A 17,582-nucleotide genomic window follows, 5' to 3' on the forward strand; every position below is an offset into this window, starting at 1 on the left:
TATCATTGGTGGTCCATGGACTGCAGATGAGGGAGACCTCTTAGCCCTCTATGTGTCCCATCAGAGAAGATATGAGAAATAGCATTTCATGCAGTTTGATTTGTACAGTGGAGCGGACCGCTGCTGAAACTGTACCATTAACCTTTAATTTTTTAGGAACCAAAGTAGGGAGGGCATGCGTAGGACAACAGACAAGCCTTGTGGGGTCAGCTCTGGTTCTATCTCCACCAAGTGACCCCCAAGAGCTGTCCCACACTGGAAATGTAGATGTTTTTTGTCATCACAATAATGAGGGACCCTCCATGGATGCAGATGCCAAACAGCCATAGACTTGTCACATTTTATATGGTTCCCAGTGGGTTATCAAACATTCACAGAGGTGGAAAATCCTTATAATCATTTGAGCCTAGAACCTAACGTTACTTTTCACAAATATTTATTACACAAACACTATTTTCTAGAAACGCAACTAAACTGAGGGAAGAGTGTACTTTGTCTTGTTGGGAAACTTAACAAAAATATCATCTCCAGTAGCGCTGTGGCAGGAGTCTAAGTGGCCCATTCAACACCTCACCTGTCACACTGCTGGTAGAGCTGTCCCACTCACAGCAATCCTCCCGTTGGTCCAAGCCTCTACTCCCATCGTCATCACTTCCAGGCAGCCATGCCCAGGCCTTTACTTATTGAAATACACGGGTTTATTATGTTGCTTTCCCTTTATTCTTTGTATTTTAGTTAGTCCTGTATTTTTAAAAATTATGTCTTGGTAGATGATGTTACCTCTCTTTTCAGGATAGTAAAATTTATAAAAAGAGGAGGGTGGGACTGACAAGATTGAGTCCAAGCTAGAGAAGGCCAAAGGGACCCTAACACTGAGTGTGACCTTGATTGATTCTGCTCTTCAGTGTGCCCACCGGTGGCCTGCAGTTGCCCCACAGTAGCGGCACCTAGGCAGTGCTGGAGCAGGAAAGCAGCTGGAACCTGGAAGGGGTGCCCTGGACCAGAGAGAAACGGAGGGTCCCACTCCAGGTAGCAGACCACCACAGGGCCCATCACATGTGCCCAAGCGGGAAACCCTGGGCCAAGGAGAGGCGGATGGATTATCCAGCTTCTCCATAGATGAGGCATGTGAACCAGTCACGAGGTCATGGACATGGGGCAAGGTAGATGCCAGGTTCAGTTGAAGGAGAGGGACAGAAGGATCAAGAGTCAGGCACCTTCGAGAGGGATTTCCAGATCCAAGATGTGATCTGAGATCTGAGAGCCTGGCTGCTGAAGGGGCAGGGGCATGACGGACTGTCGGGCCGAGAATGCATTCAAAGACAAAGATTTTAACCAGGAGTATCTGGGGTTTTTTTGTTTTTTGCGTGTTTTTTTTTAGATTGACGGGTTCTTCATCTTTAAAATGAAGGTGATTTCAAGATGTCTAGCCTCTAGATGTCTAGGACTGGAGATATTGTACCTTGCTCAAAATGACAAAACTAATTCTTGATAGCAAGAATTCTGGAGCTTAGACTCAGAAATCTCTCAGCTGTAAGTGTTCTCATGAATGATCTACATCAGTGTTTTTGAAAATGCAGGCTGCCTGCCATTAGTTGACCATGCAATGAATTTAGAGGTCAATAGAAGAGTTTAACAGGAGACTAAAATTTTAAACTCTCAGTGTGCATCATGTGCAGTGAGGGCAATTACCATCTCCTGAAATTTGTGAAGTACACATTCTTTCAAGCACCAGCTCTCATACACTCAGCAAACAGCATGAACCCGTGGCAGAGGAAACACCACCACTAACAGACTAAAGTTGGAGGAGACTGCTTTAGTTCTCATCCAACAGAAGGGAACCAGCACGATCTTTTAGCCTCTCGGACACCTTCCCTCACCACTGCGTTATAATTCAACATTAGAGTGCCAGACACTGTTCTAAGCACTTGGTGTTAATTAACTAGCTGCATTCTCACTGCATTGTTTTACAGATGAGGACTGAGACATAAAAAGGGTAAGCCCCTCAGGGTTCTGACCTGTAGGAGTTGGCATGGGGCTCGTAGGGGCTGAGCTGCCTGTTCTGAGAACCCCCTTCCTGGATCGGGTAGTGGTGCGTCCCCCACACAGCCTCCACAGGCCACCCATGGGGCCACTGTGACTGCAGCCTGAAGAAGTCTTGTCCTCAGCTGGGGAGACCAGTCCCTGCAGGACGGCCACCCTCCAGCCGGCACTACGCGGGGCCGAGTGCAGTCAGGGCCACCGCCCTGTGTGCCATGACCAGTCCAGGACACCGCCTGCTGCGTGCGCCTTCAAGTTGCAGCTCTTCCAAGATGCCTTCTGCGGGTACCCGACTGAGGCATCACAACCATCAGTCTCTCTCCTGGTAACCCCTCTTCACCTTGTCACTATCTGCCAACAGATCATAAATAATTTCCATGTTCATGGCCTGTCTCCCCGACTAGAAGTGCCACGAGGGCATTTCTGAGCACTGCTCTGCTCCTACCAGAACAGTCTCTCTCCTGGTAACCCCTCTTCACCTTGTCACTATCTGCCAACAGATCATAAATAATTTCCATGTTCATGGCCTGTCTCCCCGACTAGAAGTGCCACGAGGGCATTTCTGAGCACTGCTCTGCTCCTACCAGAACAAGGATGGCACCTGAGGAGCCCCAGGAATATCTGTTACTGAGTGAGCCAGTGTTGAGAGGAAAGGGGCTGAATACCATCAAAGGCAGAATTCAACCCCCTTCATTGCCTTGGACATAGCACCACTGACCTGCCACGTATTCTTGCAAAGTCAAACCACTCTAGTTCTCCCATCATCAACTAGCGTGGTATAAGGAGTCTGGGGTCTTCAGAGGTGAAAAGGGCTCTCACAAGTGGGCAGAGAAAAGTGGATTCGAGATGGCAAGTAAGTCCATGATGCCCCTGCTGGACCCGTGTGCCGGGTCTGTGTATTCCTCCTGCCTTTTCTGTGCTCGCTGGTCTGCGTCAGGAACTCCAGGCCCAGTGCGCCCACCAGGAGAATTCCACCATTTAAAAGCCTTACCTAGGGACTTGGTGCGTGTCGGGGTTACTGTGCAGAGATGTGAGCTCTTGCTCTGCAGGGCTCCTGCACTGTGCGGGAGATGAGACACCACCCGTCTGAGCACCAGGAGACAGCGGTGATGGTGGCAAGTGCTGCGGTACAGTGTTCAGCCCCTTAGAGAGAAGGCAGCAAAAGGGGACACAGATAGAAACGGGCCTGTGGAGGTGTCCCGTTCAGCGCTGGCCTGTCCCACAGAATACCAAGACGGACCTCTACGACCCTGTCACCTGCTGGGAAGTGAGGGGAGGTCTACAGAGTCTCTGCCCATTGGAAAAGGGAAGAATTCATGTTAGTGAACGTGCCTTTCTTTTACCAGTAACTGTGGAGGATGCAGTGTCAGGCAAACGAAGCCCAACACACGCAGGGGCTCCGTCAGATGGCAGAGCCAGCGCGGAAACTGCTGCTGGCAACTCAGGCCAGTGCACACGCAGGGTTTGTGTAACGGAGAAGGCTGTTCTCACACTTCCATACCTACTCAGATGGGTCTGCTGGTCTGTATCACTTACCTCTTCTGGGCAATACGTGGGTCAGGTCCATGAGCCCTTGTTGGTCTAATATACTACAAGAGGTTTTGTGCTCTCAGGGAGAAGACCCACATGCCTGGTGAGACCAGCCCTCACCCTGATAACAGGTAACACTGTGAAAGGTCAGCTTGCGAAATAACCCCAATTACTTATCACACTTGTTCTTCCCTTAGAAAATGCCCGTCGGACAGGAGCAAAGAGACACAGCAAATAAATTCGGATGTTTTATTCTGTAAAGCACATATACACATACTTCAAACACAGAAAATTAACCTGGGAGTGAATGCCGTAACAGATCAGCTACTGACCATCATGCAGCAAGGTAGGTGAAATGGACCCCCTGGCCTCGTAACTCACGGTGCCTACAGCAGGGCTGCAAACCGGGACCTGATTCCCTACAGACTGCCAAAGATGATGCAACAGAAATAGCAGATTCCTGATGGTGAGAAAAACTTACAAAGAGAATCACAACTGATTCAAGTGACACAGTGACAGCACAAAAGGAAGAGGGAAAGAGATCAATATGATCTGAAACAACACTCCAACAGTAAGGTGCTGGCCTTTTGTTGGGCCCCCAGTCCATGACGCCTGAGGGTGAGCAGTGCTCCCGTGAGGGGCCACCCCTCCATGGCACACAGACCCTATCTGTGGCACTGCAGAGGACCAGCCTTTGTCTGTAGTACCCCCACAGCAGCAGGTCCTTGGGCTTCCTGAAAGCCAGGGGAGTGTCTGCCGTCACTAGACATCTTTGCCCAGTCCATGGCCTCCCCTCTGCCCGGCCTTCCTTCACACACCTGACTGACCCACATTTCCACCTCTGAGAATGACCTGCTGGGGTAAATGCTGGGTTTTAAAGTGTGTGTCCTGGCCTTAGGACAAGTCCTACTGGCCAAGCATTTTTGGCACTTCCTTTCCTCATGCCTAACGGTATCCTTCCCCTGGCTATAGTTCTAGCCATTCCCTATCATTAAAACAAGGGTAATTACTATTAGCAACAAGCTGGATTAAACAAACCAGTGAACGTGACTTTTTCAACCTGTCTTTCTCCTTACTCTGCCAGTTACAAATCTCTCCCTACACTCCACTCATCGGGATTTTTTAATTCATTATTCAGTAGCAGCTTAACCTTCAGTCTGTTGGTCTCAATGATACTGATGTTTCTAAAGGCCAAGCCAAGCAGCTTTTTCAATCTCATCTCATAAGAGTCTCGAAGTATCCAAAGAAAAAACTAAATTACCAAGCTAGCCATGCATCATGTAAGCAACTCACGGCATACACATAACTGGACAGACATTATGATTACTGCGCCTGAAATGTACTGAAAGGAAAAGATATATATTAACATATCAAGTTACTACGGCGGTTATTTTAACAATCTTCAGTAAAAGCCTACAATTGTTTTCCATTCAAGAATGCCTGGGATGAAATGTTCTAGGCCGGTCTGTATTTCAGACTGCAGGACTGCCTCGCGTTCAGACCAGACTGCCCAGACCTGGGGCTAAGGAAAGGAGCGCCGACAGTCAGTCGTGTCCAAGGCTTCACTTGCCCTTCAGCTATAACACTGCTTGTAAGACCACAGAAGTCATTAATGACATGCATTTTAAGGCAAAGAGCTAGTAAGAAAATCAGCAGGAATACAAGTAACAAGAAAGGACTAGAAAACATAACGCACAATCTTCTTTTTTTTTTAATGAAGATGGATTAGGAGGAAAATGGGGTAACAGAACTAGATCACCAAAATGTCACAGGAAAGAGATGCTCTGGGTTTCCCTTATACATGGCAAATCAGAATTGCTTTCATTCAGATTTCACAGGCATCGTTTTTATAACATTACTGATCTACGAGTTGCCATTTTCCTTCTGAAGACATATTAACTGCATAGAAATAAATGCAAGAAAAAAGGAAGGGAGGAAGAAAGAAAAACTACTCCCTCTTCAAGGGATGAAATCCTTTCGTAACTCTTAGATCAAAAATCATCATTCTCTTTCCACATTGTCATTTGCATTCTAGAAAATGAAACAGCTAATTTTTACTCTAGAGACATTTACTTACTTTTTAAGCCCTTGTGAGTGAGGAAGGTGCTTTAACTTTTAGAATGGAGGGAAGGGACAACAGAGGAGAAAAAGACGGAACTTTCTGTGCCAACCCAGCTCCACAAGACCAGGCTCCTCACCATCCACATGGAAAATGAAACTTCGATCTTTGACCATGTAGGTGAATCTTAAATATTTAACTTTTTACATAAGATGAAAGCACAAGCCTGTCCTAACCAGAATAGTATTAAAATGTGACTATTTTTTTCCAAAGGAAAACAAAGAAAACTTAGAAAGATAGGTATGTTTCCTTGCAAGCAAAACAGAGAAAAGGTATTATTGTTGTTACTGTGATTATTAAGCCAAACACACAAAATCCACAAGATGAACTGGTGGCTTGGGAAATGAATGCACTGTCATGTCAAAGGTGCAAGCTGTCTCGAACCAAAGCAAACCTCACCCTACCAGCAATGAGACGCCCGTGACCTTGGTAAACAGCATGGCCCACTGCAACGCAGGGAGATGAGGGATCATTGGCGTCATCTCGCCAGGTCCACAGGAGGCTGCAGGTTCGGGCTGCACCCAGGGCGAAGCACATGCATCACTGGATCAATTTCTGAATAGGTTTTTATAAATATATACAAATCAGTTACAGGCACTTGAAATGTCTTTGGCTGGAATAACCCAACATTGCAAGATAATGTATTCACAGAGTGTCCAGGCCCAGGCTGGCATCAGCAGGCGATGATAACAGCTTGCTCAGTCTCTCACAGAAAATGGGCAGTTGTGGGATTAGGCATCAGCCAAAGCCACCTAGAAGAGAGCAGGACAAGCATCTAGTCACACAGCACACTCGGGCGCTCAGCCCCGCCAGCCCCACCCAAGACCAGGAGCCACACATGCATCTGACCAGCAGGGGAATGAAAACCCCGAGAACAAAATCCCACCTAGGAGGGAATGAAGAGAAATCTACTACGTCTCCTGCCAGAAGCAGCCAATCTAGTAGAAGATCTAATAGAATCTTTATGCTGAGCTCAAGAGTTAACTGTTCAGATATCCTAACGGATCAGTGTTCTAACTTCTCAAGCGGATGGAAGTGGAAGGGACGCAGCTGTCCAGGGCAGCCGCTCTGCTTTCTGGAGGTTGGGGGTTTGGGGGTTGGGGGCAATTCCCAGTCAGTACCGCTCATAGCTAAGGCTTGGATATATGGTTGAAAACCCAACACCATAATTTAGGCTGAGGGTAGACTACTTCTAGTAAAAAGACAAGAACCAGTTTCTCTGGAGGAAAGCTGCCACCCACAGGCAAGGCAATAAGGAATAACTGAGATGGTCTACACACGGACCACAGCCAAATGCGGGGCCAGACCCCACCAAAGCTCACCTTCTCCGAACAAAATTCAGGACTGTTCTGACGCAATTTGCTGGGTCTGCCCTTGATAACCGCGTAGCAAAACATTGTTATCACCATCACGAAGAGGAAGTAACTGGTGTGCATGAGATGCAAATTTATTAATGAACGATCATCCTAAATAAAGAGAATAAACCAGAAACATCTGTACTGAGTTACTGAAAGATTTTATGGTGGGTTTCTGGAAACAGGGCTCACAACCCCCAACTTGCCTCAACTTTAATTCTTACACTGGAACAGGCTTCTCCTATTATCTTCCAAACTACTAAAGCTGGATGTCATTAAGTGAGGAGGTGGTGTTCCTGAGACCAGACCCTTCCCAGAGCAGTCCTCGCCCTGGCTCCTGTACCCCACACTGCCGGAATACCACACCACCACCCCAGTCTCCTCCTGAGAAAGCCCCAGAGACCCAGAGCCTTTGACAGCCCCCTTTCCTCTGTCCTCCTGTTCTAAATGCCCTCAGGGTGCATGGCTGATGGCCTGTGTTCCTAAGCCCTTGCTGCTCCCGCACCAGGAGGGCCTGTGTCTGTCGCCGCTCTCCAGAGAGGCTTCCTTCCTCTGCCCTTCCCCACGTTCGCAAGTCCCTGGCTGACCACGTCTTTGATCTCCCACATGCGATCCACTGCCAGCCCCTGCTAGCTGCTAGATCCTGACCCTGCTCCCACTCTTTCTCCTTTCCACACTTCCAGGCCCTCCCATTTAGATACCTCTGGTGGGCACGCCAGTCTTACTAACAGTGCTTTACAAATCCCCCACAGGCCCATGCAGGCAGTGGCTGCCTTCTCTGAGGACAAGATCTAGATGCCTCGGTGAAGGACAAAGGACTTTCTAGAATCTAGCCCCTGCCCACCATCCAACCTATCTCCGCTGCAGGCTCCTGGCCTACCAACTTCTACAAACTGGTAAAAATGAGACATAAGGAAAGAGAAAAGGAGCAGGCACAAAGAAAAGAAATCTACCTAACATATACTGACAGGAAGAAAAGGGCATTTATAAAAAATCAGTGTAGTCTATAAACGTGTAAGCAGGAAGCTAAACTAGCACGCCACCCACAAGTCTAGATGATGGTTTCCTCCCCTTTCCTCCTGAAGTAAAATCCTTTTCAGAGCTCAGTATCCATCCAGAGATCAAGCTCTTTCTGATTCCTTCTACCTTCCCAAATTCCAAACCGCTTACCACTCACACCAACAACACCCAGCTATCCTTCTGAGTGGCTGTGTGCAGGGATGAGCCTGTATGGCATCTCTTGTAACCCCTGTGGGTCAGGCACACAACAGTGGCTCAAAGCAGAAAACAAAGGACGAGCAGAGTTTCCCAAATCGGCACCAGTCCACCCAATCTCCCAACTCAGCTAGAAATCTAAGATAGCAGGGCAAGCTAAGCCACGCGTGTCAGCAGGACCTAGTCCAGCAGCTCCTGGAGACACAGAGAGACAGACACACACACACACACACAACTTTTCTCACTTACATCTGGAACAATGACTGTGAGCTTGGGATTTAAAGCATGATAGACTTTTCCAATGGCCCCCTTGTAACACCAGAAAGGGTTGTAGTCTTGAGCATATTTTGTGTTGGCATCTCGGGCAGTCGTGAAGATCTTGTACCAAAGCGTGGCGTTGCTGTACGTGTCAGGAACACAGTGTGGTGGCTGTCTGCAGGGGAAGGGGAAAGACATGCACGATGGCCTGAGACACCGTCTTCCCCACAGCCCCTGGCCCAACACTGACCACAGCCACACGTGTGGAAAGGAGAACCATACATGTTACTTTGAGATAAACACCACTATGTTTTCAGTACAGACATCTTTTTTTAAATTTAACAAACATATAACAGAATAAGAAATAAGCATTCGACATTTAGCAGATTAGGGTGTTAAGACTTTTGGCTTCAGAATTCAACCCATGGTCCCTCTCTCATATGATAGGGCCCGAGAGGAACCTGCTCCTTTCAGCCCATTTCCTCAAATTGTCTAAATTCTTAGTCACAGCATAAGTCTGACACACAAACTTCCCCATCGGATATTACAACCAGCAGCAAATAATGTTTAACTTAATCTGATCTCGTCCTACAAACCTCTTAATGTCTAAAATAGATAAACACCAGGACCATTACTCTTACTAAAACAGGATTCACCATGGGGTTTTTAAAACAGGCTACATCTTATGTATTTTGTGTGTTTATAGATCATTGTCTCCTTTACAGAAAAAGGAAAGACAAAAAAAAAACCCTTGAAGGCAAAGCAGTAGCATTGACCAGTTGCTCAGAAAATACAAAGCAGAAGTTTCAGAGACAGCAGCCGTTTCACGGAAAATGAGGTTTGATTTATGCTCTCAATTTAAAAACCAACTCTGAATAATGGAGATGAACAAAACCTTTCTCTTTCGGAGCCTTAATTCCGGTTCATGGTCACAGGCGCTGCTGCTCCTTACCTGCTCTATGACGCGCTTCTTCTACAGCAGGAGAGGCAGCCTACACAGGCAACACGACCAGCCTCTGAGGAACTCCTCTCTGTTACTACACACAGGAGCTCTACCTCAGACTTCCAAATTAAACCTACCGCATCCCTTAGGGCCGGGGCAGGGAATGCCATGCAGGCCACCCTGAGAATTGCCTGTAGCAGCCCAGGCATAGTCATGGGCAGCAGGGCTTCGCACGTGCCCCCAGGCTCGGGACAGCACTTACACGGTGACAGGGAACACGCCAGGGTTGGCTGTGAGGGTCATGCAGGCTGTGAACACCACCTGCTCGCAGTGACCATGAAGGGCACAGTCGTCCGCGCTCCAAGCTGTGGGCAGGGTGAAGGTGATGTTTACCTCCTCGTGGGCTTCCCTGCCTGTGGAATAGAAATGGTTTTTGTGGTAAAGAAAGACAAGAATCCACGTGTTTATTATTCTCTGGGATTTGAATGAATCCTGAAGTCCCATATTAGCCCACATAAGCAGGACTCCTGCCAAGGTGGGATTTCAGGAACAACAGTGTTTGGAGCTGGACTCTGAGGCCTGCTCAGCGGGCAGCAACCCAACGGCAAATGGAGACGGACCACTTCCAGCCAGGGCTGGGGACAGCAAGCAAGGGCCCAGGCAGTGCCCCAGTCGGGAAGCTGGGGGCTATGCAAGTTATTCTCACCACTGTTTCAGCATCTGCACAGCACTCTTCCCATTTCCAAACTGCTTTTATATTTATCCCTTCACTTAAATAAATGTACCACTGCCCCACGAATATGACCAAAGAGGTGTTCCTGCTCCCTCTGACATATAACAGACTTAAGAAAGGTCATGGGACCAATAAGCAACGAAGCTTAAATGAAAACCATGGTATTCCAACACCACAGCAGAAGAGAAGGTCCACTCACAACATGGAAAATCCAGAAATTGCCCTTACTTTCGTTCCATGGGAACAGCACTCACCTGCAACAGCAAGGAGGATGTTGGCAGGTGCTCCCACGTTCTTTAAGAACGTTAAAGACTCTTGGTAACCAAAGAACCAAAGACTACTCTTCTAAGGCCAGGCCTCCAGAGTGAAGCCTTCCCTGATTAGCCTAGCGTCCACTTTCTCTGCTTTGTCCTGACTCACAGGTCTGTCATCGGTGGAGCACTGGTCAGAGGGCTGTGCTCAGTGTTTTACAGGTATTCATTTTTATTACTATTTAACAAGCACTTATATAGCATTTGCCTTATGCCAAGAACCACTATAAGTGCTCACTCATGTTATCCTCTGTCTTCTATAATCCCAAAATGCCAAAGGGAAGAGATCAGATCTTAGGCTTTTTCTAGTTCGTTCCAGCAGCTAGCATAGAGCTGGGCTAATGGCAGACATTCAAACATTTGTGGACTAATAGCAGTATTTGTGGTATGTCTTTCAATCTCCAACATGATAAACCGGAATAGATTTGTCTGTGTGCTCATAAATATTAAGACCAGAAATAGGCCTTATAGTTTCTTCCACTTCTCATTCTTATAGGCTTTTTATTGAAAGACTACTGTGTACCAAGCACTTTATTTAATGTGTAGTATAAATAGTTCCTTCTTGATTTCCTCTAGTTCTATCTCAACAAAACAGGAGAGACATGCAAAAATAAAAAGTCTGATGAATAAAACCGTACACTGATAATATTCTCTCTTGTAATAGTTGTTGCCTGAGAAAGTCTGAAAGGAAAATGGCTAACACTCACATACCTGAAAGTCCAATCTGATGCCCTAAGATGGTCGAGTACAGATGCGTGACGTTCCGAGAGTAGCCTCCAAAGGGTCTGAGTGGGTCCAGGGTCAGGGTGATTGCAACTGAGATGTTAACGGGGCCTGACTCCTCCAGGACCTGTGGGGACTGGGTGAACACTCTGGTCTGCCCACTGGTCATTGTGCTTTCTGGAGACGTGGTGTCATTTGTGAGGTGCTTTAGCGTTTCATTCTCTGACACACACAAGTCCAAGTCATTAAACCGCAGCAGGAAAGTATTCCAATCCTTCAGGAACATGAAACAGAGAGAAACAAGTGTGAGCAGTATGAAAGCGTGCTACTGGTGGTCCACGGCAATGACCCTCCAGGCGGCATCTCACCATCGTGGAGACACCACACTGAGAGTCAGTCACTTAGAACAACAATGACAATGCAGCCATCAGCCTTTTGCAGTAGCATAATAGTGTAGTTTTCCAACCACTCTCATACTCATAATATAACATACGAACTCTTCACTGGTGTGAGATATTAAATAAACTGTGGGATTAAACCAACCTATTCAAGAAAATATGAAAAAAATACAAAACAGCATTATTTTACTTATAGAAAATGACTTAGGCTCAGACTCAAACTTGAAAAGAAAGCTTGAACAAAAGTAGTAAAACATTAAAAGCATTAATCCAAATTCATTTAGCAGTTGCGATTATTTTCTTAAAATAAGGCTACCTCAAAATAATTCCTCAAAAGGTCAATTCCATACACCTTGCTTCCTCACTGGAGTGTACCAATACTCATGGGACTTCCTCCCCTGTCGTGGACTTGGATGCCACCCCAGAACAGGAACAATTTCAAAAGGGAGAAGGATGTTTTCAGACTTCTCTTAATATCTACACCCTGAAGGGATAGTTTAAATCATAAACAGTTTTAAAAAGACACACAGCTTATTATGTCATGGGTTAAACTGATAAAACATTGTAAAGTACCCACCAGCATTTATTTTAATTTTAGCAGAAACCCAAAGATGAATTCATGCTGAAAGAGCAACAACAAAACCTAACCTAGGCTGTTACATACACCTTCTTTCTCCCAAGCAACATTCCTCTACAAAAAGTTGCGAAATGTGAAAACAATGTAAGTCACACTTCTAGTTACACTTCTACCGGCATTCATTAAATGCCATCTGAGCAACCCCCTCTCAGCCAAGCAAGCCTGCTTCTCCAGAGTCAGTCCATCAGATATGGCATTTAGTAAGACTGCAGCTGGACGTTGTCACATTACATTTCCCAACACCTACAACCTCAGCAGACTATTCAGGAACATTAGGGCTGAAAATAAGGGTCAGGAAAATAGTCTCATCCCTTCATATTCCAAACACAAGGAAATTGGGGCCCAGAGCAAATTACAGACTCCAGTTCCGTAGTTGAAAGCAGAACCGGGAATATGTTTTCTGATTCACAGCCCCCAGATCCCCCAGATCCCCCGCGGGTAGAGGCTCCTTGTTTGAAAACAATCACTCAGCAGTCCAGAGCAAACTCCTGCAGCTCCAGGCACCAGGGCACTGCTTCCTGTAGGCCCCGGGCCACTTCCACAGTCTGCCAAAGTCAATGGCAGGCCCCACCCTGATGTAAGGACTGGCTACATCTTAACCATTGGTCTTAGCTGAGCATTCAGCATGGACTCAAGCACTGAGGGTAGGCAATGCCAGGCTGCTGCAGAGCTTTGGTTGTGACCAGAATGTTCGTTTCAGCCCTATTGTGGGTGCAGCCTGTTTGCACAACCTTTAAAGATTCAGGCAGGGTCAGAAAAGAGGGAAAATTAAGCCAGACAGAATGTCTCTTGGTAAGAAACTCTCTGAAAGGGTCTCATGGTAGAAGTAGATTTAACTGTTTCAGGGAGCTCACGTGGGATGGCGGTCCCTCTCGCCAACCTATGATCTAGAATGCCACTGAGCATAAGACAACGCCACAACCCCCGTTACACTCACAACTCTCCTCTCCTTCACAAAGCACACTGCGCAGCAACACCACAACTGCAATCTCCACTCCCCCACTCCCACAGCGGACACATGGAACAGGAGAAGTGAACAGAGGGCTCCCCACTAATCTACAGAGACAGGAACTCCTCTGTCCTAAAAGAAACCTCATCCATCAGTACATTCATCATTATCTTTAGTTCAGCATAACTTCCAACATGTAAAACAAATTTATAATAGGTAATATTGTCACTCACCTCTATTAAACAAGAATTACTAACTTTTTATTGTTTTGAGATGCAAAAATTATACGATTTTAAATCTGCATTATGAGTGTTCAAACCATTATATGTCTAGATTAAGGATTAAAGAGCAATGCCCTAATAATTTAAAGTGACCAAAACGTAAAATCTGGAAGGCAAGTTTGTAGGTAATTGCAGTTTTCCTTAATAAAAAAGACAGATACTGAGGGGGGTGCCAAAAAAAATGTACACAAGTGGACACTTTGGTCAACATTGCTCAAGCAGTAGTTTGCTATAATCAGAAGTGTCTGGACGCTGATGGTAACCACTTGTAATTGCAGAAGTCAAACGTGACTTGTATTCATTTCTGTTATCGGTACATATTATTACAATTTTAATACAGTTTTCCTTTTTTAAAATGTGTATACATTTTTTTGGCACCCTGTGTATATTTGGAAATAAGACCCTGCTTTCTAATTTCTTTAGGATCCCTCTTATCCAATGAAAAAGCTGTCCATATAGCTGGTAAAACCCCATGATGATATGTGACTTTAACAAATGTTCAGTTTTTAAAAATAGCAATGCGCTGATTTCATGTGTGTTAGGTCTCTGAATGTTAGAGATCTTGACTTAATGTTAGGTCTCTGAATGTTAGGTCTCAGAGACCTTGACTTACAGACAAAGCCAAGTCTGCAAGGAAACAACAAAATGTCTGTTGGTCGGAGCCTGCAGACAGGGCCAAACTAGTGATAACAGAAAACACCACAAAACAACTACTGGCTTACAGGCGGTCAGCATTTCTGTTCAAATAATGCGACCCTGTCAGCACAGCCCCTATCAAACCCTCCTCACCCCCTCCCTCGGGGCTGCAAGTCTCCTTTAGACATATAGCCCGGGCTGTAGCCATCTTTTGCTCAGCCCAATAGACTTTTTTCTCTTTTACAATACAAACGTTCTTAACTTGCCTGACCGTTCTTGACATGAACATTTTACAAATATAGTTTCCAAAATACCTGCTGCTTTGCTGAAATAGTCTAACTGAAACTGGTAGTATCATTTAAATCAGTAACTATCTGACTAGATATTTCCTAAGAAAGTGAGTCACAGGGAGATGAAAGACAAAATTCTGAATAAGCATGAGCTTTCTCACGGGGACAAAAAAGTCACAAAGAAAAGCGTGGCCCAGAGGTCTTTTCCCCCCACTGTATAAAGTCCAGCCAGCCTGAGGGGAAAACTTAGAATATACTATACCTCTGCCATTTCCGGTGACTTAATCTCCTTGATTTTGAAGAAATAGCCCAAGGTCAGGAAAGCTATGGCCATGGCGCTGACACTGATCATAAACACCACCAGGGGGGGCCGGCTGCTGATGTACAGCTTCAGGTTATCCAGGGGGTTAATGGTGAGCATTATTCTCATCCGCTCCACCTGAAAGGAAGGAACCAGAAGACTCAGGGACTGACCAACCAAATAAACCTATGCTTCGCACTTTTGTTTCCTTTCACGGAGTTGCAGGGTGAGGTGGTCACTTATTAATGAACTTGAGAAACATGTGATAATAAATCTTCAAGACTAACAAGAAAAGCAACTGTCATTATTTCCAACTGGTAAGATCTTGAAAGATATGCATTCCCTGTCAGTTTAATCTTCTAATTATTCTATGACACATTCTACTTCCATGTTACTTAAGGAAATGTTTATGTAAGTCAGTAATATGACAAAAATACATGCCAACAGGTACAAAAATAAACTGAGGATGCTCACTTCCTACCATTGAAAAGCTGACTTCTATCCACTCAACTTGTTCACTGCCCTACTCATACCCATCCCAGCACCAGGCACAGAGGCACGCAGCCGAAACTGGTTTTTCTCACTCCCCACGAAGGCGTCTCACTGAGCTGGGAGGTCAGTGACAGCACCCGTCATGGCCCACAGGGTTCACATTCTGGACGCGCCACCACCTCAAAGACCTATCTCCAACAAACAACTCCCCGGTCCCTCCTGGGCTGACACACTGGTCCCGCTACTTTTCAGGATCAGCTTTTCAATTTCTGCCAGGTCAGCTGAGCCTTCGAGAGGGATGACAGCGAATGTGTGGAATAACTGGGGCAGCACTGCCATTTTAACAAGACTGTCTTCCAGTTCATGAACTTGGGATATCTTTCCATTTATTTAGGCTTTCTTGAATTCATTTTAACAGTGTTTTATAGTTTTCAAAGTCTAAGTTTGCACCTGTTTTTGCTAAATCTATTTTCTTCTTGGAATAATTGAACATGTCCTATCAGAAGGTGTTTACCTCTGCCTGGAGTACTTTCCCCCAGAACTTCCACACTCTTGTTCCTTCTTAAAACACAGGTCTCCACTCCCAGCTCGTCAGAGGCTTTCCCTGACCACCCTCAGCCTCTGACCTCCCAATATCCCGCTTTGGTTACTTCACAGTTTAGTGCCAGAAAAGAGCATAATTGGTTTTCTACTTGTTTGTTGTCTGTCACCCTTCATTTGTGAGCTCTGTGACGGCAGAGATGTTGCCCAGTGCTGGCCCCAGCCCCCAGAACAGTGAGCAGACTATACTAACTAAAAAAGCAACTCAAAAATCTGTGCCAGCTTTTAAATGTGAAGAAAAAGATGCATCAACAGACCTTAAGAACTAGCAGCAACCACTTGCAATAAGCCAGGCTTTTACTCATCTGTCATCACGAGAGTCCTCGAAGAAGGGAAAATGGCCTTTCTGCTCTCCCCAGACGCAACTCCAGGTCTTAAGCTGGCAATCCAGGTATGCCTTGCATGCTTTTAGCACGTGTACATATAAACAGATACAATTACTGATGTTGCATTTGAAAACTTGGGGAAAATAATGGTATTGTATATAGCCTTGTGCTGTTTTCACTCAATGCTGTTCCTACGATTTAACTCTGATCTGTGTAGATCTAGTCCACTGAATTTACCCACTGTATTTGTGCAATTGTATTACCATTGAGTTTCTTGGGCTAAGGAGCCCAGCTAGGTTCTTCCCACCATTCCACTGACCATGGGCAACGAAGCAAGCTCAAGAGTGGCTCCAGCCCCACGAGGCCACAGGGCAGGCTCATCTGACTTCATGTTGCCAAACCGCTCTCCCAAGAAGCTGCACCAGTTTGCACTTCCCCAGCCATGAAGGGGCTCGCTGTGACGGCAGAGATGCCTACCATTCATTCGTTCATTGCCTACCATTTGTGCCAACACTTGATATTCTAAGGCATATAGACTTGGACCAAGATAGACATGAAATGGTATCTCACCACTCTTTTAAATTGCCATCTCCCTAAAACCAAATTTCTTGACGAGCCATTCAGATTTCTTCCTGGGTGAACTGCCTGAATCTTTGACCAATACTAGCAAGATATTTTTCTACTTCTTATTACTATTTAGGAGTTCTTTTTATATTCAGGATACTGAGCCTTTACCAATTTCATGTTATATATGTGTGTAACTACTTCACATCTGTGGATTTTCTCTAATAAGGTTTATGGTATCTTTTGCCATATGATAGGGTCTTCATGTTTTTTTTAAACAATTCTACCAAGATCTAATTCACTTACCATACAACTCATCCATTTAAAGTATACAATTCAATGTACAGAATTGAGCAACCATCACTATAATCAATTTTCACACATTTTTTTATTATTTCATTAAAAAAAAAAACCCACACCACGTGGCAAGTAAGCGCTTGTTTCCCCCAGCTTTCAACAACCACTAATGTACTTTCTGTCTCTACAGATTTGCCTATTCTTGACATTTGAAATAAATGAAATCATATAATGTAATCTTTTGTGACTGACTTCTTTCACTGAGCATTGCCTTCAAGGTTCATCCATGTCGTAGCACGTATCAGTACATCATTCCTTTACATTGCCAAAAATATTCTATTGTATACAGTATTTATTCATAAACATTTTGTTTATACATTCATCAGTCGATGAATATTTTGGTTTCCACATTTTAGCTACTGTGAACATGTGTATGTGAGTTTTGGTGCAGACGTGTGCTTTCATTTGTCTTGGTTACACACCAAGGAGTGGCACTGATGGGCCATATGGTGACTATGTTTAACCTTTTCAGGATCTGCCAGACTATTTCCCAAAGTGACTGCCCAATTTTGCATTCTCACCAG

At 45.4% G+C, this 17,582-nt stretch overlaps 1 protein-coding gene across 3 annotated transcripts in view; it reads right to left on the reverse strand.

The window, feature by feature from the left end:
- Positions 1-3,805: 3,805 nt before the first annotated feature.
- TMEM248 (transmembrane protein 248) overlaps positions 3,806-17,582 on the reverse strand; it is a 29,010-nt gene continuing 15,233 nt past the window's right edge. For 2 of the 3 annotated variants that reach the window (XM_074328481.1, XM_074328480.1), the window contains 6 exons: positions 14,681-14,857; positions 11,216-11,501; positions 9,723-9,873; positions 8,509-8,692; positions 7,012-7,155; positions 3,806-6,441 (listed from right to left, as the gene is read on the reverse strand). In XM_074328481.1, coding sequence (XP_074184582.1) covers positions 6,421-6,441; positions 7,012-7,155; positions 8,509-8,692; positions 9,723-9,873; positions 11,216-11,501; positions 14,681-14,848 — 954 coding nt within the window. In that variant the 5' untranslated portion in view covers positions 14,849-14,857 and the 3' untranslated portion in view covers positions 3,806-6,420. Of the gene's footprint in view, positions 6,442-7,011; positions 7,156-8,508; positions 8,693-9,722; positions 9,874-11,215; positions 11,502-14,680; positions 14,858-16,068; positions 16,217-17,582 lie in introns of all 3 variants that reach the window. The other variant, XM_074328479.1, reaches the window with a different exon arrangement.

The sequence above is a fragment of the Rhinolophus sinicus genome, linkage group LG03 (assembly GCF_036562045.2).
Source record: "Rhinolophus sinicus isolate RSC01 linkage group LG03, ASM3656204v1, whole genome shotgun sequence".
NCBI lineage: Eukaryota > Metazoa > Chordata > Mammalia > Chiroptera > Rhinolophidae > Rhinolophus > Rhinolophus sinicus.